We start from the raw sequence: 25,413 nt of genomic DNA on the forward strand, positions 1-25,413 counted from the left end.
GTTCGTTGCTTGTGCGGCCGCCATATTGTGTGCCAGTATTTTGATTCGTATCTACTGGAAGTGAGCAAAAAGAGAAAAGTGAAGGCTGTCGAGGGGAGGGGGCGCCGAAGAAGGGAGCTGTCAAAAACTTCTTCCCAAGTCCGTCCAAAAGCGGAGGGCTGGGGCTCGCTATCTCTCCTCCGAGGACACATTAAGACCCGGGGCCTCGGCGCAAGTTAGCTCTTCGCCTGCCTGTTACTCGCTGGACTCTTCTCGGCGTCTCCTGTGTGCCAGCGCCGCGGCCCTCCGGAGGTCCGGCGGCGTTCTGGGGTGTCGAAGTCGGCCCGGGGAGCGGCAGCCGAGACGGGGAAAGTAAGTATATAATCTTAAAACTGCTAACGCCAACACGGTTGTATTAACAACAGTAATGTAATAACTTGTGTGGAGTACACAATCACTTTGAGCACTTTACATTCTTCAACGCTGTTTACTTTTTGAAGTTGAAGAAAAGAGAAAGTTTATAACTTTACAACAGTCGCCTAGCTTAGTTAGCTCACTAACTTTTTAAGTGGGGGGCTCTCCCATTGTCAGCCAAGAGAACTGTCTCAAAACCTCAATTAACTTCACTTTCCTAACTGTCTTACATAGTTGAAATATCAATACATATATATGAGGGGACTGCTTTTTCCATGAAGCTCAGTCCAACAGTCTGAATGGATGGAAAGATGAAATAATAGGAATTCTGAGAGCTTTAAGAAGCCCTGAAATCAAGAAGCAGTAGTTGATTAGTCATTTATACAGGAAGTTCTCGGTTTACGAACGACTTACGTTTCTGTGTCACGTTGTAAGTGTTTTTTTTTTTTTTTTACTGGAGAGCCTGGATTAAGCACCTTGGTCAGGGTTGAGTACATTACGCACAATTCCTTCTTAGAACACTATGGTTAGTGTGTAAGAAAATATAGTTTTGGCGATATATCGCGATACTTCGTTCCACGATAATGTATCGATATTAAAAAGTATGATATGGATATTTTTAGGCATTTATCATAGACTGTATATGGTATTTATTCAAGTGCAGACACGGCAAAGGTTCATTTCTGATTTCTGAATTGAAACTTCCGATCGTTAGGTGGCAGCACTTACGTAGTCAATTAGGCACTTCCACACGTGAATGAGGAGAACCTTTTCGCAGCCATCGCATGCCGGCTAGTGAGTGTCCATGCTGTGTGAAAGCTCATGCAATCCAACGTCATGTCTCATAACATTATGTTTAGACTTATTAATAGGCCATTGTCAACCACGAAACACTGCTCGTTTATTTGTTTATTAATTTCTTGAAAACACACGATAGTGAGGGACGACTGTATTTGTATGTAGTGTATTAAGAGCTTGAAAACGAGCGTGTGCGTGCTTGTATGGGAGAGGACAGTAGCCTCTTTGTTTTTGTAATAAAGAGGGAGGCACTAAAGACACTGGTCTGAGCTACTGCCCCCCCCAACTGCCCCCTACTGCCCCTACTGCATTACAGCTGTGACCTACCAGAACAGCATCCTCCCTCCACAATACAGTGGCTTTCACTTTAAGGTTTGTTGTTATTGTGGTTCTGTAATGACTGGAGGCCTAATGCACAAAACTAGAATGAGGGGTATCGAGGTTATCCTGGCTCAATTTATCTGGGATCTGGTTGAATATGTTCTGACAAAAGTTACCATGGAGATTTACTCCAGTAAGCCTGCCCCAGACCTGCGTTTATAGGTGTTAGAGCGCACTGCTGTTCTTGATTTGTTAAAGAAGCAACAAACATAACATTCACCATTTGGATTGTAACGATGATGGTTTCCTTGTTGCCATGGTGAATCGGTGACTCTGTGATCGAATGCAAGGTCTATTTAAGAAGGCTGCGGATGTGCACTCATCTGGGATTGGTTTCACCTGGCTTGGGTTTTGTGCAACCAATTAAGCCTTGCTGCTCTTGCTTTGGGTTGGTTGAGCTCAGCTCAGGCAGTTTATCCCGGATGTTGGAATCCTACTTTTGTCCAATATGCCCTTGTTAAATAAATTAAGAAATATTTATTTTAAGGCTTTTTCAATTAAGTATCGCAAATAGGCTCAAAAGGACAGTACTAAATGTATCTTTATTGTTGGTCAAAATATTGTAAATGGAATATCGGAGAAGAATCCAGATTATAACTGATGAATTTGAATGTTGGTGAAATTCCGAGTTGTACAACATCAGGCTTTTACCTTTAGAGGTTCTGTCGTAAATTGTGTGTTGTTACCGCAGGTAGTTTGTATATAATGACTTTCTTTTCTAATACCGTGAATGAACTTTGTAGTTTTTATGCATGATTTGGTGTAATTGCAATGGCAGTAGTCATATAGCGCTATCTTAATTGTGTGTTTTACAGCCTGCGCCTCTTGTTGGGCTCTTCACCTTCCTCAGGCATCGATTGCCTTCCCTGCTTTGATGCTTTGGACCATTTGAGTTTGAATGCCACACTCCAAAGTGCTCAGGACTGCTACTTTGTCACCCTTCAAACACCGACAACCTCCGCTCTGTTGTCGTGGTCAAACTGTAATCATTCATTAGCATCCAGCGCCTGCAGTGACTTGCAGTCAACATTGCACTTCCTGACCAATATGCTTCCATGGCCAACTGTTTATAGGTGCAGAGTCTTAACTGAAACCATGTGTGCCTGTAGCTGGGCAAGTATGTTTGCTAGAGGGCCTTGCGGAGCTGTGATTCTTTAGCGACTCAGCAACAATTGCTCAAAGCCTGTTAAATAAGCGCTAAATCAGGTTTTTATTGGAGATTAAGCAGTTATACGGAACGACAAGCTGCTAATGAATTTGTTTGGTTGTTATCAGGCTTTTGCTAGTACTGTATGTGTATGAATGCGATCACTTGTAATTAGATGTAAGGACGTATGTTGAGGAAGGAGGACCTTGTGTTTGTTTTAAACAAACAAGGTTTTATAGGTGGTGACTGAAGTAGGGTTTAAAAGCTTAATTGAGCACCTTGAACTTTGCTGTATCATGCATGCCAAGCTACCACGACATTGTGCATGGATGTATAAAGAAGTAAATGGGTCAGTTCTTCATTTTAAGTATGAGTTCTGTTCTGAGATAATAAGCTGCATCCTGTATCTTGATCTTGTAATATCTAATAACGCATCTCATTAGAAAACTGCAGGCCGAAATTGGCCCCAGGTTACCCATTGGGCATCCCTGGTTTACAGTGTTTGTTTGTTTTTTTATGAAGGGGAACAGTAAGAGTTTTAATGATTTTATTTTTAGTAAGGTTCCTTCTGTGAAGCACAGAGTTAGTATTTGCAGAGTGTAAAACTTCATCTTATGCACTGGTTTTTGTCCCTTTTTATGGAGGAGAAGTGTTCAAAAACAGGTGCACCGCACCTTGAGGTGGAGGGTTAAGGCAGATGTGTAGCTGAGGAGCTGTGTACATCGCTGACGCAGACTGGCGGGGCACCCAACTGACGTGCACGAGGCCGGGCAGCAGAATGCTGAAAGATGGATAGATGGATAGGTAGATATTTTATTCATCTCCAAGAGAAATTCACAGATCCAGCAGTTTGGAAAACACGGGGGCGTGCAGGGTTCAAGAAAATGGTACTATGTAAAATAAAAAACACAGTAAAGAGCAAAAATATAATAGCAAAGCAAGCAAAATATAATGCAAAAGCCTCCATGTGTGTGTGGTAATGGTAATAGTCATGGTTTTATTTCATTTGAACATGCATCAGATTACAATTGAGTGCATCCCATAATCAGTTCCCAGTTCCACATGTCCAAAAGGAGTAGGAAGAAGCAAAGCTTATTAAATCCTACCCCTCCATCTGGTACTTTTACAATCAGTAACTGGTACATTTGTTCACTTCCTGCTTTTCTAATATAGTTTAAGTTTTAGTTCATCCTTTAAGTTCATCCTGTATTTAGCAAACATCAACTGCTTGTATTGTTTCTTGAATTGGCTCATCGTTGTGCATTGTTTGATTTCCTTATTCAATCCATTCCATAGATGCATTTCAAACTATTGTATGATGATAAAGTGTGCGTGTGAGTGTGTTCTAAGGTGCATGGTGTGGGTGTGCCTAGCATCCACTTCCACACCGAACGCCTCGACTTTTTGTTCCTCATCTCGAATGTCCCTCACTCGAAATATGCACAGTGCGGGAAATGGGACATTATGTCGTGGGGAGGGCTTTTTGCCAGCCTGGACAGGCACGGGCACATACAGAGTGCAGAATGTATAGAAGTGTAAAGTATACACTATGTAATGTATAGAAGTAGGTCTGGTCTGTAAAGTGGATTCTTCCGTGCAGGGAGGACCAAACGTAAATCCCTAATTTCTGCTATTCTAGCGGTTTGCATTTATTTGCACTGTATATTGAAATTGTGTCTTGTTTTGCATGTAGTAGAAGCCTCTTCCCCTTTTGGCATTGAATCATCACCTTGGGCTGATGTGCCACTGCTCTGACATGTTGTGGTATGAGTGTTTGTTGTGTGTATGCGTGACAAATTCTCAATATTGCAATATTACGTGTTTGTATTGTGGAAAAAGAAGCATTCAGATCGTCTCTTTAAGAGAGAGCATTTGGTAGCGTGCCTCATTTGGACTTTGCCCTTGTTTCCCCTCAGTTTACAGCATTGGGATGGTGGGTGGGGGCATGTGGCTTACCAATATCGACACAACTGACGCATACATGCACGCAGTATGGCTACAATGTGATTGCTTCGCTACAGTTGCGTTTTGTGTACATATGTGTATGTGTGTGTGTGTGTCATGTTTGGCGGAAGTGGACGGACAATCACTAGCCACGTTTACATGAGGAGTTTTTCCTCTTTCCGAATGGAATCTTTCCGAATGACTTTTCCGAAAACTCTGTACACATGGAAAGGAATATTCCAATCTCTTGTTGACATGCGTCGCTATAATCAAACAGAATAGTCAATGGGGCATGCCCAGTAAAACGTAAACATCAACATCACGTGATACACGTTTCACTTGTCGGAATAACTCCGTATTGCCAGTTTTTCCTTCGTCCAGTCTTGAAATTTAGTTTGGATGAAAAACAAACTTTCCGCAGCAGTCCAGTGCCGATTGCTGGCCTCCATTTTTAAAACCGAAGAACGTCTGGAGCTGCGTGTTACGTCATATCTGAGCATGCGCTGAAAGAACGCACCCGGGATAAATTGAAACAGGAAAAGATCTGATTGAGATCAAGTATAGAAGGGTTTAGATTCTGTTCCACAGATGGCACTAATGCACACGTAAGCTCCTTGCCAACCGCCAATAAACAACAGAAGTTACATTTGTGTAAACAATTTTATGTATTATTTGTATAATATTTATTGACTTCAAGCTTGAAGACAAAGTTACATTAACCTCAATTCGTACAGATTGCAATATTTTTTTGGCGAAATAAATGGTGTAAAAATAGCATCCTGTGTAAATGACATTTAGGTTTGATGGAATAATTTAAGAGTGGGATTTCCATGCTTAATGAAGTGTTTTTCTTTGAGAAACTCTGCTGTAAAATGGCATAGGAGCGTAACCATCAATTAAAGCATTATAGCGGAGTCAATGGTGGCTCCACTTGCATGTAGCACTTTTGTTAATTGGAACCAGGACAGACGGCGTGTTTAAGTAGGCATACTTTCAGAGATGGCGGTGCTTCTGACATTTTGATTTTTAGCCATGCCAGTGTTGTGATTGGAGCATTGTTTCTCACCCCCCTTTTTTATTTATTTTTTTTTACTTTACCATGGAAACTTTGTAATATCAACTGATTCGGAAAACAATGACTTGGAGTCCACCTTACATTCATTTCATACCAGCTGCGTGTTCTTCTCGAACACGCAGCTGGTATGAAAAGAATTGATGAAACTTAGTTCATATTGCCACATTTCAGATGACAAATTAAGAGTCAGGCTGCACTGCATTTCAGTGGTTAGCACGCAGGCCTCACAGCTAGGAGACCCGAGTTCAATTCCACCCTCGGCCATCTCTGTGTGGAGTTTGCATGTTCTCCCTGTGCATGCGTGGCTTTTCCACGGGTACTCCGGTTTCCTCCCACATTCCAAAAACATGCTAGGTTAATTGGCCACTCCAAATTGTCCATAGGTATGAATGTGAGTGTGAATGGTTGTTTGTCTATATGTGCCCTGTGATTGGCTGGCCACCAGTCCAGGGTGTACACCCCACCTCTCGCCCGAAGACAGCTGGGATAGGCTCCAGCACCCCCGCGACCCTTGTGAGGATAAGCGGTAGAAAATGAATGAATGAATTTAATGGCTGACTCTGACTTCATAAAAGTCTGAAAACCAAAACCCATCTGCTGAAGTTTGACACATTATGAAATATTAAAGATAATAATAAGACATATCACTTCAATAAAAGTGTTTCCACACCATTTGAAGATCGTGTTTACAATTTCTCATCGGCTTTCTATATAGCGCGTGAGGAGGAGCGTTGTCATCTGTGGAGCAGTATCCAATGCCGCGTCCTTTCACGTCCACATGAGCAGGACTGGTACAATGTGAGTGACAGAAAACGGGAAGATAGCTCCTCCTTATCTATTGGCCTTTATGTTCCCTGAAGGTGCAGGCTGCAAACTTTACAGCAGTTTGTGTGTGCATGCGTGTGTGTTCGAGAGAGACCTACAAACATTTCCTCTGATAAGGACTTTCTAAGAAAACACCCCAGTTTGCAGTTTCCTCTGCTCTGCGCTGTTGTGCATTCATTGACAAGTTAAGCCATTTGTGAATTTTCTTGTAATACCACACGAGACTCACACCAGAACTAAGACTACTGTCCTCTCTGCATACAGTCAGGACACGTGTCATTAGGCATGGGCTTAACCCGCTTCAAGGTATACCGCGGAATGAAATAGTCACGGTTTCAAAACCACTACAATTTTCCATCATACCGTTCCTGCGGTATGAGCGAAAGTGGGGGTCCGGCACAGTAAGACACCATACACCTCGAAATCCTACCTCCACTCCACTTCCCAGTGTCACTCGTTAGGTCTGGTGATGAGATCGGAGTTTAACAGCTGCCGCGGTCCAAGCGGTCCAAGCAGAAGCTGTAGGAATTCTACACCTGATCAAGATTTGTCACATCAAAACAGAATCGCTGCATAACACTTGAAAACGTGTTAGTAGCGTCCACTTCAGAAATTCGCTGCTTTTGGACTCCGCACCCTCAGCGTCATGGGAACTGTGGTTCCTTTAGCCATAAATTAGCCGCAGGGTTCAAAGCTTGTGAAAAAAAGTAGCAGCTTATAGTGTGGAATTTAGGTAACTAATGTGTAAGCACATGACGTTGTGTAAGTACATTTAAATTAAGGAAATTTGTGAATTAGTGAATGTTTACTATTCATTATTACTGACATAGGGTGGAAAATCGTCTTTATTTTGGAGGGGAAACAAATGCAACCTAAAATTTGGCGCTTAGCAGTGCTGTGTGTGCTGGAAATTCACTGGCTTTTTTTGGGTGCAAACAGCGAACTTATCACTTCCCTGCTTATCCTGTTGGTGAATTCGGGCACCACGTCCTCTCTCTCACTAACCTTTCCTCCTTCATGCATCAGCTTGTCTTATTCCGAGCTGTTTGTAAATGTCATCGAGAGGCTGCTCTGTCCTTCATCATTTCTCCCACAGTCTGGTCATCGTCTTTCATCTCCCAGGTTGTTGTGCTCTCTAACCATGAGAAAGGGCTTTGATCTCGCGTTCTATCAGTAAGAGTGTGGGCCTCGGGCTCTGGTACTCCCCCGCCGCCTCACTCTGGAAACATATTGTCCGGGTGTGGTGGACAGCAAAGTCCACCCAACTGAAAAGCCCTTTGTTTGTTGTGGTTCAGCTTTGCCAAGGGCAACTACACTGTGTGGGTACTGCTGCGGTCTATTAAACCGAGTCTGACACGGGCCAGTGTTTTGCAGCATTTTGAATTTCAGATATGTAAGCACAACTAATGCAGATTATATAACAGCGTTTTAACACGCAAGTAAAGTTAGTTCGTAAAGACTTTGTGGACAAGCCATTTCCTTTCAGAATCGAGCTTCAACTGCTTCTTCAGAGTTCCCTCGGTTTATAGCTTTTGGGAGGCGTGTAGCGGTCAGCAAAGACATACAATGACGGTAATGCAATTGCTGCTCTGTGGTTCTACATAACTGTCACTGTTTACCGAAGAAATCAAGACCAAGAAATAGCATATGATTGATTGCGACCAAAATGAGATGCCGTCGTGTAAATAAGATGCATAAAATATCGGTAGTTAGTCCCGCTTGGTGTATTTGGGATATCGTCGTTGTGCGTCTCCCTTTTGTGTTGCTTTGCCCGTCCGTGCATGTGTGATATGGATCAGGCTAAGCTCTACAGAGCTAGCATCTTGTGGTGCACACCTGTTAGTGCCAGTCTGGGCGCAATCAATGCTGAATCCCGCCTGTCATTTACAAGCTCCGACACAGTCGAGGGCTGCCTGGAGAGACTGAAACACCAGCTGTGCATTTGTGTTTGATCGATGTATGCATGCTGGAAGTTCCTGCATGGCAGGGTAGTCAGTCAGTGTTGAAGCGACCCACAAAGGAAGGAAATGTATTGCTAATGTTATAAGGATTTGGGTTTTTTATCATCGAAAAAAGTAATTGATTGGATTTATATAGCGCTTTTCTACAAGGAGCGTATTTATCACACACTGGTGGTGGTAAGCCACCACGAGGCTGCCAGTTAATACCAACGGCATCACCGACCACCACCGGTTACCGTATTTTCTGGACTATAAGTCGCTCCGGAGTATAAGTAGCACAAGGCCAAAAATGCATAATTAGGTAGAAAAAAACATACATAAGTTGCTTTTTTTCGGGTAATTTATTTTACAAACTACTTGACCAAAACAAACATTACGTCATCTTGGAAGGCAAGTTCTAACAATAAAAGAATAGAGAACAGGCTGAATAGGTGTAAGATATGCTAACACAATGCTTATTCAGCTACACTAAAAATAAACATGAACAGAAAAGGTGTCCAGTGTTTATGTAACATAAACATTTTTTTCATTTATAAGTCGCTCTGGAGTATAAGTCGCAGGAACAGCCAACTTATGAAACAAAGTGTGAATTATAGTCCGGGAAAAAAATATGGTATTCATTCACTGTGTTCAAGCCCAAGTGTGCTTCACTGCTAGGTTCTGTTTGATACGTTATTGTCATGTATTCAACTAAAGCTTTAACAGACATATCAGAAACTCACTGATCCATGATCCAAAATCTTCACTCTGTAAAGTCTAGCATTTCTGCCATGTTTTGTGATGATGTGTTGATTGGAAATAAATTCTCAACCCTTTCTTATGGTTTGTGGTGGTGTTTAGAAGAGGGCAGAAGTGTGCGGTTTAGCCTGCTTCCAAACATGCTGTTGGGGCTTGTCAGCTGCCAATTATTCTTTCCACTATGCAATGAAAAACACTGCACAGTGTCCTCCTGCCCTGGAATTGCCACGCTTGTTTGTTTCACATTTTGATAACTGCTTTGCTGTCTTTTCAGCTGAGTAAAGCAAATAAATATCATGTTGCTGAAAACTTTGTCTTTTGAAAGTCTTGAGATTGTTTCTGACGATGAAAGTAACGAAAACATGGGAGGAAAGTACACTTGGCCAGAATGTTTCTCAGCAGACCCTGCCGGGGTCAGATGGTTAAAAAAACACAAACCCTTTATACTGTAGCCACGCTTAGTTGACAAATCATGTCTGAGTTACCTGAAAGCTCCTGTCTGATAGCGGTGAGCCCATTTCCTCTATCTTTCATTGCCAATTGCGTCATCACGTTGTTGCTGCCACATTTCCTCCTGTGAGAATGCAACTTAAGCAACTCTCCTGTACTGTGCAGCCCACAGTACCGTTGGTGGCTTTTTCTTGAAAGTGTTTTTCCACATGTAATAATTGTGCATCTGAATCTGGATAAGGGAACAACGGAATGATGATTTGCAGGGGTAGGAGCAAGCTGTGTGTTAAAATAGACATTTGAGTTAGTTGTGGATTTTGGGCATATGCTAGTAGGTGTGGAAATGTACAATACTATACAAGTAGGGTTGCTATAGTGCCTCATTGGGATGCAATTGCATTTTAAAAGCTCCTGAAATGAGCAGCACAGGGCCCCCTCAAGAAAAAATGATTATGACTTTTGGGTCATATTACTCGGCCCTACCTACACACAGAGGTGTCTTACCCGCTTCACTGACTGGTCGGTAGGCCCCAGTTTCCTTGAGTGGGATGGGCCAACCTGGGAAGTTTGTGTGCCCCTTGCCTGCTTCTCATCCACCACCAGCTGCAGGCTGCGGTCCTGAAGAATTTTTGATTTCCTGCGCACACATATATACACACACACACACACACACACACACACATACACGCACACACACTGCCACTACTATACATGAGATTGTAGACACACACACACACACACATTTCCACACGTGCACTGTAACAGGCAACTAAAAGCTGAGCAGCTGTTTTGCAGAGTTGACCCCTGTTGTGTGTGCACCAAGAAGGCGCAGTTGAGTACAATTTGGAATCCGCACATAAAATGTGGTTTGTTTCTGTTGTGGAGAAGTGTTGAAGCAAAGAACAGTCATGTACAGTATGAAGCACCGTGCTTGTACTTTATGCATCATCTGTGGCCTTCACGTTGTTATGGTGCATTTCAAATGCACAGCTGTTTCACGTTTGCAAGCTTGTGACTTGAATATGGTGGGAATATAACTTGATATATAACTCACCATATTATTCATTTTCTGATTGCTATAAAAAAAACCTTGTTGACTGTGTTGTTTCCATACATATCCTTATGCTGGCTATTATGTATCCAAATAGAATATTACAGAATGTATATTTTCTTGTTACATGAAATTTCCTGTAGTACCGCCAGTAAAGTCAAATGCCCCTGAAGTTGTACGCATCCAAATTTGCCCAGATTCTTTAAAAAAATGTTGTACAAAACCAACATGCATGTTTGCATGTATTATTTGTGGTCTTCCGAAGGAAACAAAACAAACTTCAGTGCAGGAGCGCAAAGGTTCTCAGTGTACCGCAGTGTTCCTCACAATCACCTTAAGTTTTAACAGATTCTTAACAGGTTTATTTACTGTTTTGACCATTTTCAAAGTAGCCTACTTTATAGATATGACTATAAACGTAGAAAGGATTTTGGATGGTGACATTAGACCCCGGTAGGAATGTGCAATATAAATGATATAATAGAAAGAGTCTCCAACCTTGTAGGTTAATTATTACAATTCAAACAAAGATATGAACCTGAGTGTTTCAAAGAGAGAAATGTGAGAAAATGTTAATGCCTGTTTGAGAAAAGTGTCTAGAGTGATGGTGAGGGTTCTTACAGCATTAAAACCTATATAACAATTGTAAAAGTTGGCTATTTGTTGGATTTCACGTATTGCGGGCTATTTTGGGAACCTATCCCCCGTGATGAACAAGGGAACACTGTAGATGTGTAACACCACGCCATGTTTTTTTTTTTTTTTGGACAATGGTATTGAAAGTTCTGTTCCAAACAATCCCATTACGGATAAATGCACCATTAGACCCGTATTGTAAAATATGAATGACTTTAAATCGCTTTTTGTGTCAACTTAACTATTTCTGAATGGAGGTTTGGAAATGTGTGCGGATTAAGTGGAACATCATAATCAACCTACACTGGGATCAGTTTCATTCTACGCTAAAGTATTGTTGATAGATTGCGTGTGCATGCGTTTTAATGCCCTTCACACACATGAGCATGTGCGTTCCTTCTTGACAAGACTGGGAAGACTGCCAACAGCCTTCAGCAGCGACCGGCGCAGTCATTCCTTTTTCTTTGTTGACATTTCTTTTCCGACTAAGACTCAGCAGTTCATGAAGTTAAGGAGGATGTTTCTGATTTAGGATAAGTTGACATGATGTAGTCTATTTCATGTTTTTTAATACAACAAGTAGCTACCATTTCCCCCCAGGAGACCTGTATCCGGGGATTTGTTTAACAAGATTAGCACTGACAATCACCGTAACAATAATTAATGTCAATGTTTCATTTGAATTAGACATCTGTAGGTGCATTCACGTGAGAGCAATGAATGAGCCTACCAAGAGGTGTGCATGTTGTGGTGAACAATCTCACCGCACCGTTGACCTGTAAACTGGGTCAGCCCCCACGTAGTCTCATTTCCTCCAACAGTTGATTTAGTAAAGCTAAATGCGGTTTTGTCTGCAAAATATGAGATGTAAAATGTTTCACGGGTAACAGTAGCAGTACTAGTAGTAGTAGAAAACATATTCCTCTGAATTGTAGTTTTAGACTAAATGCTGACTGTAAAGGCTGTGATAACTGATAACTTTAACTTTATTTACTCTATTTCAATTTTTATTTATTTAAGCGCTATACAAATAAAATGTATTATTGTTATTATTATTATAGACAGTTGTTATGTTGACCCTTTTTTGAAAGAAATGACATCTTTGTGGGTCAAAAGCAGTTGACCATTTATATCAACGTTGTCTTCTTCGGTTGACAAGGACTTGATGAGTTGTTCACATAGACATGGTTGTCGACGTAAACGTGGCAGGAAAGCTACCTTACCAGAGGCTTCCCTTCTCCTTGTACACATACTTTTAAGTCATTCATCAGACTGCTCATCGTCCTCTCTTTTTTTGTGTCCCCCCTCCCCCAGAAGTTGCTCAAGATGAAGGCAGCTTGCTGCCACAACTAATGCTGCAGTGTGCTGAGTAGAACCGACAGTCCTGACCTGGCAACATACGAATGGCCCAGGGAAGCCACCAGATTGACATTCAGGTTTTGCATGACCTGCGCCAGAAGTTCCCTGAAGTCCCAGAGGGTGTTGTGTCCCAATGTGTTCTGCAGGTAGGTAGGTTTCAGACCTATCACACGAGAAATATTTCGGCTTGTTGGTGGTGGGCAGCACCACCGCATCACAAGGGGTAGGCATCAGATCAGGAAACAACAAACAGGAGGTGAACTTGAGCCATGCAGTGTATCTACTTTATACGGTAGCCGGAAAGGAATATTCCAATCGCGTGTCTACATGCGCCGCTATCAACCAGAATAGTCAATTGGGCATGCCCAGTGAAGCGCTTTGGCACTGTTAGCACTTTTACCGACTGATGACACAGCATCAGGAGCAACGGGGATTTCTGTGTCTCGCCCAAGGATACTTAGACATGATCATCGGAGGACAGAGGACGGAACCTGCAACCTACAGGTTGGGAGACAGCCACTCATGCTACCCCTCGCTGTCATACCATTGTACTTTCTTTTGCATCCATGTCTCATTTTGTGCCTATGATATTTTAAATGATAAACCAATGACTGAACTAAAGTCCTTTTTTCTGTCCCCCTTTCAGAATAACAACAATTTAGACGCTTGCTGTGAATACTTATCCCAAGTCAGTCCGGGCTACCTGTACAGTGAAGAAGGAAACGTCAGCTTTTCTGAAGACCCCAGCTTAACCAGGCTTCGTAATCACATGACCCAGCTGAACCTGGGCCTGCAGTCTCAGAATGTGCATGTGGCCCCTGTGCGGGACGGCCTGAGAATGAACGGCAGTCGGACTTTGGCCCACAGTCTGAGCGACGGGCCCTTGCAGACAAGCCAGGCCCCCAACAGTGACTTCTTTCAGCAGGAGCCCCAGTCTGCTCCAGCAGAAGGGCCCACCAGTCTCAATGTGTTTACGGCAATGGAGCCCTCGCGCAAACCACAGCCTCCGCAGCACCTTGGACTCTACCCTCTGGGTGTCAAAGGAATGACTGTTGGACCCCAGCAAACGCCCCGCTTCAACCCCATCACAGTGACGCTAGCCCCGCACATTCAGTCGGGTCGCAACACTCCGACTTCGTTACACATACATGGCGGGCCGCAGTCGGGCCTGAGCAGTCCACAGGGGAACTCCATCTACATTAGGCCCTATGTAAGTCAATGCGGTACGACACGGCAAAACCAGCAGCCGGGAGGCAGGGCCCAGTACAGCCCCACGTCTCAGCCTCAGCAACAGATCTATCAGATCTCACATCCTTCGTCATGGTCCGGCTCGCAGCAGGCCTCTTCCTCACATACCTCACAGCACCACACCCAGCAGGGCCACCAGACATCTCACGTCTACATGCCAATCAGCTCCCCCACAAATCCCCAGGCACCCTCCATCCTTCCCTCTGGAAGCCAGGCGTCTTCATCTGGCGTTTCGTCGTCTTGCTCGTCGTCTTCCTCATCCTCCTGTTCCTCCGTCATGCCCACCTCGCTCTCTGCCATCAGCCAGTACAACATCCAGAACATCTCCACTGGCCCTCGGAAGAATCAGATCGAGATCAAACTTGAATCTCCTCAGAGGAGCAATTCCACCACAACAACAGCTGTGCTGCGAACAGGCGGTGGGTCCCGTTCTTCCTCCACCTCGTCCTCTTGTCCTTCCTCCTCGTCCACAACTGGAGTGGCAACGGTCCCGAGCACCCCTCTCTCCATTGGAGGTTCGGGTTTGAGTCGTAGCCAGCCCACTGTTTACATCTCCCCTAGCCCACCTTCTGCTGCTACCACCCCCTCCGAGGAGGCCGTCATGGCCTCAGCTGGATCCCGCTCGCAACCCAAGTTTTACATTTCAGCCAATGCCTCCAGCGACGACAGCGGGGGAAGGAACCCTCCCACGGTCTACATCTCAGCTAATCCTCCACTGCAGGGGCCGTCGGGTGCGAGGAACATTGGGGGCCAGGTGAGCATGGGCCCCGCCTACATCCACCACCACCCACCCAAGTCCCGTGCCTCCGTGGGAGGGGGAGGCACGGCTTGTTCTCCGCGTGTTGTGGTGACTCAACCCAACACAAAATATACTTTCAAAATCACTGTGTCTCCCAATAAACCCCCGGCGGTGTCCCCCGGGGTTGTCTCGCCTACTTTTGAGCCCAACAACCTCCTCAGCTTACCCCCGGACCATCACTTTGTAGAGCCCGATCCCCTCCATCTCTCAGACCCGCTTTCACCGCACAAGGAGAGACCAAGTGAGCCTCGCAGACTCAGCATGGGCTCTGATGATGCAGCATACACACAAGGTGAGAACGGTCATCACTGAGTCTTTACTCACACTGTAAAAAAAGAGTCACGAGTAAATGTGCAAGTAATGACTATTTACAGTCAGCAGTCCTAAGGATGGCGACTAAAGCTTTTTTCCACTCTAAAAGAGTTTTGAAAATGTGTCATAGCACCAGACCCTTGCTTTGTTTTGGGTCTATGGAATGATGATCCTGTTGTGCAATTTCCGGCTGAGTTGTGGTATCTTGTTGTCCTGTTGTCCAGCACGCTCACCAACTACTGGCCCTGTGTGTGTATTAGTATTAGTATTATTATATGTATTAGTGATGTCAGTCGTTGTAGGTCTGTATGACCCCATTGTTGTTACAATGCTGTCTGCTGTCGTGACTGGATTGTGAACTCCTCTTTCTACACAATGCAAATGACTTTTTAGGATAAAAGGTTTGTTTTTAGAGCTATAATAGTTTGGTGTTTTATATGCCTGACAGGTCGGAATTCTTTTTCCATTGCTTCTTGCCAAGGAGATCATTTGACTTTGTCGGCTCTTTTGCCGTCTTGAATGTTCAGTTAGTTTAGAAAGCGGTCTGATAAAAGCTTGACTCGCTCAGTACGGTCCCGGTGGGATTGGCAATACTGTGAGTTCTTTCCACTCAATGATGTGTTAGCCCTCAACTGCCGGAGACCAGCAGAGCCTATATTGAGTCAAATGTGTTAGCTTATAGACTATAGGTCTTCCCAACAGTGGGCACGCCGCCTACCCCGCTGACCCTCATCGATCTAGATCTTCTCTGCTTTTTCTTGACACATTCAAAATGGGGAAAGTGGACATCCATTTTCATGGCCACCATGCCTGAACTGTAGTTTTGGCAGTATGTTGAAGGTCATGTTCTGATCTGATTGGGTTTCAAATGTCGTCACATCATCAAAGTTAGTAGTACTTTCCTTAAAAAAAAAAAAAAAAACTATAGTCAAAAAACTACAGTCTTGCTGTGACTCACAGTCCAATGTGACTCACTGTTTGCCTTGTCACATGACCGCTTCAAGACATTCCAAGCTCTGTTGCTTACGCTCTCGCTCCTTTTTCATGTCTATCAATCAGTGGTATTTGCTTCTTCCATTGGTATTCACTTTGGTCATGTCACTCAATGCAAGAATGGTTGAACTCCATAATGACCCATCCATGGCTCCTTGGTGCTGTGTTTTATTGATATTGCCTGTTTCCCATGTAAATGCAGCTATATTAGTATTGTTTTTATTTGTAGGTCAATATTGGATCTCTTATACTATCCATTATTGTCTGATATTTATGTGGTGTTATGAACATTATGCATTTTCTTCTGGATGCATTTCACTCGTGTCTGCAAAATACAGTAGAACCCGATCCGATATTGATATCAGATATTGGGCCGCCATCAGAAAAACAGTATGACAGTATAGGATTATATCACCTTGCATCTAAAATTTTCGATATTGGCAGTCCGATACAAGTAGATGATTCCATCAGATCTAGTATGCAACAGTGGCCGGATAGAGCCCACATGATCATAACAACGACGTGTGCTAACAGAGTAGCAGGGAGTAGGAGTGTTGTCGGCTGTGTGTTTTTATTTGTCCGAAAAATATGTTGCATTTGAGTGCAAAATATGACCAAACCCATTAGCGCATTAAAAGCGATATCACACAGGAAACTCCCACAGGATGACAAGAGGGCATTTGCTATAACGGAGAAGGGCCAGCTTCTGTCAGTGGGTGAGTAAAGTCGGGGTTAAACACTTAAGATTGAGTATCTCCAACCTCGCTATATTATGCCTAGCTGCCACTATTGTAGATAAAACCATAATCCCCACATGCATAAAGAGCTAAATGGCTCATACTAACTGCTGATTGTTGTCTGTTTGAGTAATGTCAGTGGATCAAACCTTACAAGCCATTCCACACTACTCAATAATACAAGTATGTGTTATTCATGCTGATATCAGATTGATATCAGTATGGTCCGATATTCAAGGCTACAATATACCGTATTTTTTGGACTATAAGTCACTTTGGAGTATAAGTCACACAAGGCCAAAAATGCATAATTAGGTATAAAAAAACATACATAAGTCGCACTGGGGTATAAGTCGCATTTTTTGCGGGTAATTTATTTCATGACCAAAACAGACATTACGTCTTCTTGGAAGGCAAGTTCTACCAATAAAAGAATAGAGAACAGGCTGAATAGGTGTAAGCTATGCTAATACAATGCTTATTCAGCTACACAAAAAATAAACATAAACAGAAAAGGTGTCCAGTGTTTATGTAACATAAACAGATTTTTCATTTATAAGTCGCTCTGGAGTATAAGTCGCAGGAACAGCTAACTTATGAAAAAAAGTGCGACTTATAGTCCGGAAAATACAGTATGTATTGAATCGGTGTTGAAGTTGTATCGGTACACCCCTAATTCTAACCAAATGGTAATCTAACCAAATCAATATTTTCTGTCAGAAATCATATAAATCCAATTTATCGGTTCCAGAAAACCAAACATTTGCAAGTGAGAAACACGATTGAATGGAATATTTGACCAATCTTCATGGCAGAATTGGTAGACTTTATTTACATTGGTTGCCTTTTCAAGCACAGTCCAAAGATGTTCTTTAGGGTTGAGGTCGGGGCTTTGGGAAACCCATTCTAGACGATTAATTTTAGTCCATTCCAGAACCAGCTTGGGGACCATTGTCCAATTCTAACACCTATTATGTCCAAGGGGTTGATTTGATGTGATGTGAACTAAGCACCACCATCCTTGACCCTTCTTCGATTAGACTCTAAACTAAGGCGCTATCAACTGTAGTCAATTAAGTTCTCCAACAAGATGCTTGGATTAGACTCATTACTAAGGCACTATTAGCTTCAGTCGATCATGATCGCTAACGAAATGCTTGGCCTTGTCGACTTATAAGACATTCTTTGGCATTCAGCACCTCTTATAAGATTCGAGTTGAGCCCCAGCAATTTGTCCTTATATCATTCGTTCCTTCTACAGTTGTCTTATCCTGCCACCTCATTACTTGTTCATGTTCGCAATTCTTGTTAGATCTTTACACAATATGTTCTTTCAGTTGTTGTGTTTTATTAGGTGTTTTTTTGGACTGCGTACCAGGGTGTTTTCTTGTTCTGCAAATTCTAGCAATGGGATAGGCCACAGTATGTACGTACCTGTTTTGTGGCCCGGTGGAAACCACCTATGTTTATGGTTTTTCAGCGTTGTTGGGCCATCAAAAGGCCCGCATGGAGAGGCTGTGGCATGAGCTGGAACTAAAGAAGAAGCAGCTGGAGAAGCTAAAAGAAGAGGTCAACGAGATGGAGAATGACCTGACCAGGAGACGGCTGGAGAGGTCCAATTCTGCAACCCAAATTCCCTCGGTAAGCTTGTTTTCTACTTTTGCAGTTGAAAAATGGCTTCAACTGTTCACTCCCGGGTTTGCTAGTCTAGTTCTAGGTAAGTTGCAAATGTGTGCAAGCTAGTACAGTTTATAAGGGGACGACTTTCTCTGGATTATTAAGTAGTCGCACTCAATAAAAAAATGCACGCATGCGCTGGCTGTCAGTTTTCCTGGGTCTACATAGTTTGTAGTTTTGTCTGGAGTCAGCCGTTATTCTTCATCGCTGACTCTAAGTGAACACAGGAGAGATAAGTAGGCAGGTGTTAACATTTTAGCTGACAGAGCTCAGGATCGTCTCCCACGAAGGAGCAGGATAACCCCTTGCACGTCACTGTTGCATCATGGCCAACCACCTGTTTCTCTTTCCGTCAGATTGAAGAGATGAAGCAGTTGCGGTGCAAAAACCGATCACTACAAATCGACATCGACTATCTCACTAAAGGGATTGATCTCTTTCAAAAAAGAGGTAAGAGTCTTTCTGATATGCATAAATGTATCATCTTAACTTGGCATTTCCTGGAGGTCTGTTAGAAAATGGACTGTTTGAGGTTTGAGGTCAGACGGGGCGCCAACGCAGCCATGATCACATCCTGGCCGCGCATCGACAAGGTGCCGCTATTGTAGTGTGAACTCACGCTTCTTCCTGAATTGCATCCTGTAGCTGCTTGGTAACAAGGGATTTATTGCCCCCCCGGCTGCTGACGGCAATAAAGCCAACTTTATTGGAGGAGACATTCGCTTGTAGGAGCAGTTAGACATTAGCATTAAAAACCGGATGCACACAATGAATGTTATCAGTAATTATGCCACTCCTCTTTCCCAGAGGATCGCCGTCCAAGGAAAGTAGTGATAAGGCAGGACGGGTTGTTACGGAGTTTACACGGAAAATTACATTTTAGATTAATAATAATAATAATAATAATAATAAATTAAATTTATTACGCACTTTACATCAAAAATGATCCTTGTATTACTGTATAGCCATGTGTTATTTTAAGTATGTGGATAATAGAAATCCAATGCATGGCAATGCAATAAAATAAAAATGGCTTCATTGATTTCTCTTTATTTTATAGGACCACACTTCAATCCCAATGCCATCCATAATTTCTACGACAACATGGGATTTCTTGGTCCTGTCCCACCCAAACCCAAAGGTACTTACAGTATCATTTGGCAAATTTTAGCAGCATTGCTTCGTCTGCATATACAGTAAGTAATGAACAATACCGCAGCAAATACCCAAGGGATCATAATACTCAGAGCCATGTAGGTTTGGATTTTTTTTCTCCCTTAATAATAAAAACTGCATTGACTAATATTTAAATTTGCTAGATGATCTGAAACGTGTGACCAACGTGCAAAAAAAAAACCAAAAAACAGAAATCAGGAAGATTCACGCTTTGTCACGCTACTGTATTATTTCTATAAATCACCCATTTGACCTGTGACCCCGTCCTCCTGTTTGCCCCCAGACCCAGACAGTCAGAGTGTGAAAGCCATGGCGGACCAGGAGGAAGACGAGGGGACGCAGTGGAGCTGCACTGCCTGTACCTTCCTCAACCACCCAGCCCTCAACCGCTGTGAACAGTGCGAGTTCCCACGGAATTTCTGAGCCGCACCAGCCCGCCTTTTCCTCCTCTCTATTACGCTACAATCCGGGAAACAGGAATTGCTCTTCCCGATCCTTTCCCAAGTGCTATGAAAACTCAGATGGGGGCGTAATCGTTTCGTTCGTGCAGCCTCTTTCCTCTCTTTCACCCCCCCCCCCCCAACCGCCACGCCCCTACGAACGCTGTCCTCCTGAAGGTTTGACTGGATACTGTTTACAGATTGTTTCTTCCTCAAGGCAGGCACAGTCGAATGATACCTCACGTTAGAGACTCGAATTGTGTGCCCCCCCCCCCTTCACTGTCCCTCCCTCTTTGTGGGGATACCTCGCTGCTCCCACTTACAGTATTAGGAGTGTGCCCACCCCCGCAGGGACACATACGTACACGACACAGGTACCAGCGTGCCTTTTGGCTGTGTCTCAAATCAAACACTTGTGTACTTTGTTCCTGAGTGTGCAAATATCGAGTGTAGCGCTGCACCGAATCCTTTACAGTCGGAACATCGCATCCTCATTCTTTTGTCGTGGTTTTTCAATAACGTATTCATGAGATGATGCCTGAGCGGTGCTTAATTATGGCCTAGTAGTCCAGAAATATGGTCACGATGAGACATTACCATAACTTGCAATGCATGGATGCAGAGCTAATTTTTTTTTTATATCCCATTTCATGTGAAAATAGTATATTTTTGGCATCTTTCTTCCCTTCCCAGCTTTGTCTCAAATCCTTTAAGTTTAGAATAAATGTCAGCACAGGATGCAGAACAAAACGTGCTTTCATCATATTAGAAAACTTTCCAACGACGCCAGAAAAAGTTAGCTAGTCGCTTTTGAGAAATTATGTCATCAAAGCTGGTTGGAATGTCGCCAGATATAGCAACAAAATGTCCGAGTTGGGTACACTGGACATAACTACGGTCAAGTGTTAAAATCTACACACATTGACTTCCTGTTCAGTGCAAAATAAGTGTCAATGTAAAAGTCCCAACCAGCTGCCATTGTGCACTCCCCGGAATGACCCCAGAATAGTTAAAAAGTTACACACATTGACTTCCTGTTCAGTGCAAAATAAGTGTCAATGTAAAAGTCCCAACCAGCTGCCATTGTGCGCTCCCAGGAATGACCCCAGAATAGTTAAAAAGCTACACATTGACTTCCTGTTCAGTGCAAAATAAGTGTCAATGTGAAAGTCCCAACCAGCTGCCATTGTGCGCTCCTCAGAATAGTTAAAAAGCTACCTAGCCAAGATGGCCACCATTGAGGCTGCACACTTAACTGTTTTTAAGTGCAAGTTGCTGGCACACTTAAGTGTATAAGTACGGAGGTGGGCGAATTGAGACACAGCCTTAGTTTCTCTTCCTGTTGGTGGGCTTGTGGCATGGACTTGGGAACCGCTCTCTATCCGAAGGGAAAACTAACAGACTACTCACGGACTTTGTCGGATGTTAAAGGGGAAGCCGCCTCTCGAATGTTCCCCCAATGACCCCCGTTTCCCTGGTTTCTTTTCTCGATATTCCTTATACATGCATGCTTGGTGTACAGAAAGTCCCTTTGAGCTTTTCCCTGTACATACGTGTAGAAGGTGCCTTCTTGTCGCAATCCATCACATGTATTTTCCTGTAAGTATAGCTTTATAGTCTTTATTATTGTTTAGTTCCCCCCCCCCCCTTTTTAAAAGCAACAAACAACCTCCCCCACCTTCTCCCCCGCCTCCCTGCTCTCTTTTCAGGTTGTTGTGCATTGCCGGTGTCCCTGCTCAACGTTGTGTGGACCATCTGCACAGGCAGCAAATCCCGCTTTTCTTCCCAGGATACCAAAATGGAATTTTTTTCCCAAGAAAATCTCCACAAATCTTACAATCTCTCTCTTTTCTTTTTTTTTTTAAATCTGACAACTGGAATGTTGTTTTCCTATTTGGGGACACCTTGCTGTAAAGACGCTCCCAGGCTGTGTCTTCATTGGAAGACTTGCGTCAGTACACTTAAGTAAGTACACTTAAGTAAGTACACTCTCTGCTTTCTGAGTGCCTGCGTTTTTTGACAAGCCACTCCTGTCCCGTCGGCGTGCACTTTCCACTCAGGTTAGCCCCTCCCCTTTCGGATGCCAAGTCAACGCAGGGCTAGTATTATAATTGACTGTAATGGGCCTGCCTGTAAGTTATGTGCCAAAGTGGCGTTTTCAAACCTTAGCTACGGTGCTACCAAAAATAACGCACGTGGATCCACACAATGCAACTTCAATACACCCACTGCACATGCTGGGAAGCCTGTGTGCATGCTTGTCCAACAGGTTACCCAGCATGCCTTGCGGGTTATAAACGAGCAGAACATAGTATTGTTTTGTATGCATTTGTGTCTTTAATCCAATACACTCATAGTTGCTCTGGTACAAGTACATTGTGTTCCACATGTTTTGGTTGCACCGTGAGTAAGGTTTGGTTTGTGTCCACAAACGTATTCCCCGAGTTTGTAAACAATTTAAACAAAATAGCACAGAAGTAGCCCGCCCCTACTTTTCAGCATGCACTCATGCACTTAACAGACTAAGTGTACTTTAAGTACGCAAGTGTGCCAGTTGAGACACAGCCTCCATGTCCAGTACAACCCGAGTACTCCTTCCTTGTTACTGTGTGCCTGAAAATGTTTTGGTTTTTTTTTTTCTAAAGTGGTACCAAAGGTTCACAGTAATACTTCTGCCTAAAGTGCCCTTAATATTCACAAAAGGTTTTATTTGTAGACAAATATAAATGAGCACAATGTAATCCTATTTGTTATTTGGCCTCGTCGTCCCCAAGCTTTTATTGGTGGGGGGCTTCTACTTCTTCAATTTCTGTCTTCTTCCCCATCCCTCCCTCCAACCACCCCCCCCCCCACCCCCACATACAAACTTTCAAAGAATAACATTGCATTTGTGCCTTTCAAACGATTCCGTTGGTATATTTGAACCTACAGTATTTGCAGGTTTTATTACCATAATAGTCAAATCCAGAGACAGAGAGAAGTAGAAGAGCAAATCATATCTCTAAAGCACTTAATGCCAAACCTTCCCCCTTTTTTCAGCCCAAAGAAAAACAGTTTTCAGCTTTTATCTGCACCTTGGTGTGAAGAGGCAATTTATGTGTTTTATTACATGGTGGAAAAAACATTTCAATATCTAAAAAAAAAAAAAACAAGTCTTTGGTTTTATCTGGGAAACTCTTTGTAACAGATAAGTTATTTGTAAAAATAATAATAAAAAAATAAAATCTTTTCAGATTTTGGGGAAATAGTGGATTTGCGTGTGTGATGTTTTGTCCACCAGGTGGCAGTCGATGACAATTTCAACCCAAAATGGCGCCTGTGTCAGGTAAGCTAGCTCATTTCCTAAACCTGATTTTTTGGGGCTTGAAAGCCATTAGACAATTGTACATTAAAATGTTCAAATTCAACTCTTTACTATAGTTCAATTCGGAGAAAACAGGAAAATATTGCCTGGGATACGGAAATTAGCTAAAAGTGCATTCAAAACTTTATTTAAACTTTATTTTCAAATGAGAAATTACCATAAACAATGTAACAGTATGTATCGTTTGTGAACACATTAGTATTTAAAAACATGTCACAAATTGGCCTTAAAATAAGACACTCGGTACATGTCACTTTCAATTATTGTGAAATCATGTTATTTTTTCAGTTTTTAAGTACATTTATGGTATGACAGTCAAGTGCCATCAAACTGACTGTAATACAGAATACGACCAGAAGAAGACACGCTTCCGGTATTGATGTCAATATTATCGTCTCGTGTATACTAACAAAATTCCTCGCATCCTTTGGTCGTGGGTTTTGTTACGCGCATTTGTTAGTGCGGTTTGTGGTGAACAACCAATGAAGTGACCACGTAATTCATGAAAGCTGCCATGTAATCCTCACTTTGAGGCTTTTAATTTGAAAAGCTACAGGAAGTAACATGTCTGGAGCACGCCATTCTCAGTGTTTGTCACTCTTGCGCTCTTTCAGTCATCCAAATGTACAAATGATTGGTCAGCATTTTTTAAAACGTCTTTTTAAAATGTCTTTTTTATATGAACTCGTCCCCAAAAACAATTCACAGTTGCCTGAAAACAGTGAAACCGCTAAGGCAGACATTTTCGGTTCACAGTGTGTTTTTCTTTTTAGCAGTTAGCTTAATTGTAAAATAAATAATTAACAGTGTTAGTTAGATTGCTTTGAAAAAGCCGAAGAATCGGGATTTAGCTTTGTAGTGGCATATGCCGTTGACAGCTTCACGATTAATGCTGGTGATCTGCAATTATCTAGGTACACGCTAGAGGGCAGTGTTTTCCCGAGCACGAGCAACTACCTATTTGGCTAATAGTAGTAATAGTAATGAAGGATGGTGACTGAAGCCAATGAAGTTTGGTGTCTTAGCGGTTCCACTGTGTTTTTCTTCACTATTTTCTTGTAAAGTCATTTAGAAGCTAATGTGGTTGCTCCTGTAGTTGTTGATGAGTGACATCAGTTCCGACATGTCTGACACGTGCGGGTAGGCATTCATGACGCTGTCCACGGTGTCCTTGGGGTAGAGTGTGCTCAGCTGGCCCCTCATGTCCCTGCGTCGCTCTCTTGTGTCACCGGGGTCACCGGGCACGTGCGGGTCTCTAGGCAGGCTGTGGCTGTGCCTTAAGTGGGGTTTGTCTGCAAAGTGAGAAGGGGGCTCTACGTGATGGGGGGGCATGACTGGACAGGAGGACCACGGCGGGTGGTGGGCAGCCGCGGGCGCCTCGGCCTGCTGGTGAGCACATGTGCAGTGGGCGCACGCGGATCCGTACATGAACGGATTGGAATGGTAGTAGGCGCCCCTGCAGTGCGACCCCGGGGGGGAGTATCCATTGTGGCTGAGGCTGTAGTAGCTGGCTACCCCGCTGCTGTAGCTGTAGGGCTCCGTCTGGATGTGGAGTTTGGACATGCTGCTGTCCATGGAGCCGAAGGCTTCATCCGTATCCAGGCTTGTGGAGGGGCGGAGGCCAGGCTGCCCCAGGCGACTGCTGTGATAGATGAAGTGTTCGCCGTGTGGAGTCTGCTCAGGGGGGTTGGACACGTGCTCCGGCTGGTGAACGCCATGCGTCTCCTGCTTGCTTGCTGTGAGGCTCGATGTCTTTGCTCTGTCGATTTGCGCCCGGAGCTCATCGGCCACGGACAGCTGTGATTGGTTGGTCCTTTCTGGGTGGTAGAACTTGCATTTCACTCCATAAGTACACTTGTACCCTAAAAGGAGAGAAGAGGTGGGCATGATTGCCAAGTCTTGCGGGTGT

At 43.5% G+C, this 25,413-nt stretch overlaps 2 protein-coding genes across 4 annotated transcripts in view; one reads left to right on the forward strand and one right to left on the reverse strand.

The window, feature by feature from the left end:
* On the forward strand, positions 1-24,439 carry tab2 (TGF-beta activated kinase 1 (MAP3K7) binding protein 2). Of its 3 annotated transcripts, XR_009128935.1 has the most exons (8): positions 1-351; positions 12,714-12,904; positions 13,405-15,097; positions 18,328-18,488; positions 18,881-18,974; positions 19,585-19,665; positions 19,984-21,739; positions 21,850-24,439. XR_009128935.1 is itself a non-coding variant. In XM_058065557.1 (7 exons), the coding sequence occupies exons 2-7, from the start codon at positions 12,803-12,805 to the stop codon at positions 20,121-20,123; spliced, it is 2,271 nt and encodes a 756-aa protein (XP_057921540.1). In that variant the 5' UTR covers positions 1-351; positions 12,714-12,802; the 3' UTR covers positions 20,124-24,439. The 3 variants fall into 3 exon arrangements, 2 of the variants coding, with proteins under 2 accessions (XP_057921540.1, XP_057921541.1); XM_058065557.1 differs by having other exon boundaries at positions 19,984-24,439; XM_058065558.1 differs by lacking the exon at positions 19,585-19,665 and having other exon boundaries at positions 19,984-24,439.
* cfap206 (cilia and flagella associated protein 206) overlaps positions 23,051-25,413 on the reverse strand; it is a 15,020-nt gene continuing 12,657 nt past the window's right edge. Inside the window, exon 6 of the mRNA XM_058065562.1 lies at positions 23,051-25,366. Within this exon, the coding sequence (XP_057921545.1) occupies positions 24,573-25,366 (794 nt within the window). The 3' untranslated portion in view covers positions 23,051-24,572. The remainder of the gene's footprint in view (positions 25,367-25,413) is intronic.

This window comes from Doryrhamphus excisus, chromosome 1, assembly GCF_030265055.1.
Source record: "Doryrhamphus excisus isolate RoL2022-K1 chromosome 1, RoL_Dexc_1.0, whole genome shotgun sequence".
Taxonomy (NCBI): Eukaryota; Metazoa; Chordata; class Actinopteri; order Syngnathiformes; family Syngnathidae; genus Doryrhamphus; species Doryrhamphus excisus.

Coding starts and splice junctions, on each gene's coding strand:
- tab2 (XM_058065557.1), top strand. CDS start 12,803: ATGGCCCAGGGAAGCCACCAGATTGACATTCAGGTTTTGCATGACCTG. Junction 18,489..18,880: donor CTGCAACCCAAATTCCCTCG/GTAAGCTTGTTT, acceptor TCTTTCCGTCAG/ATTGAAGAGATGAAGCAGTT. Junction 19,666..19,983: donor TGTCCCACCCAAACCCAAAG/GTACTTACAGTA, acceptor GTTTGCCCCCAG/ACCCAGACAGTCAGAGTGTG.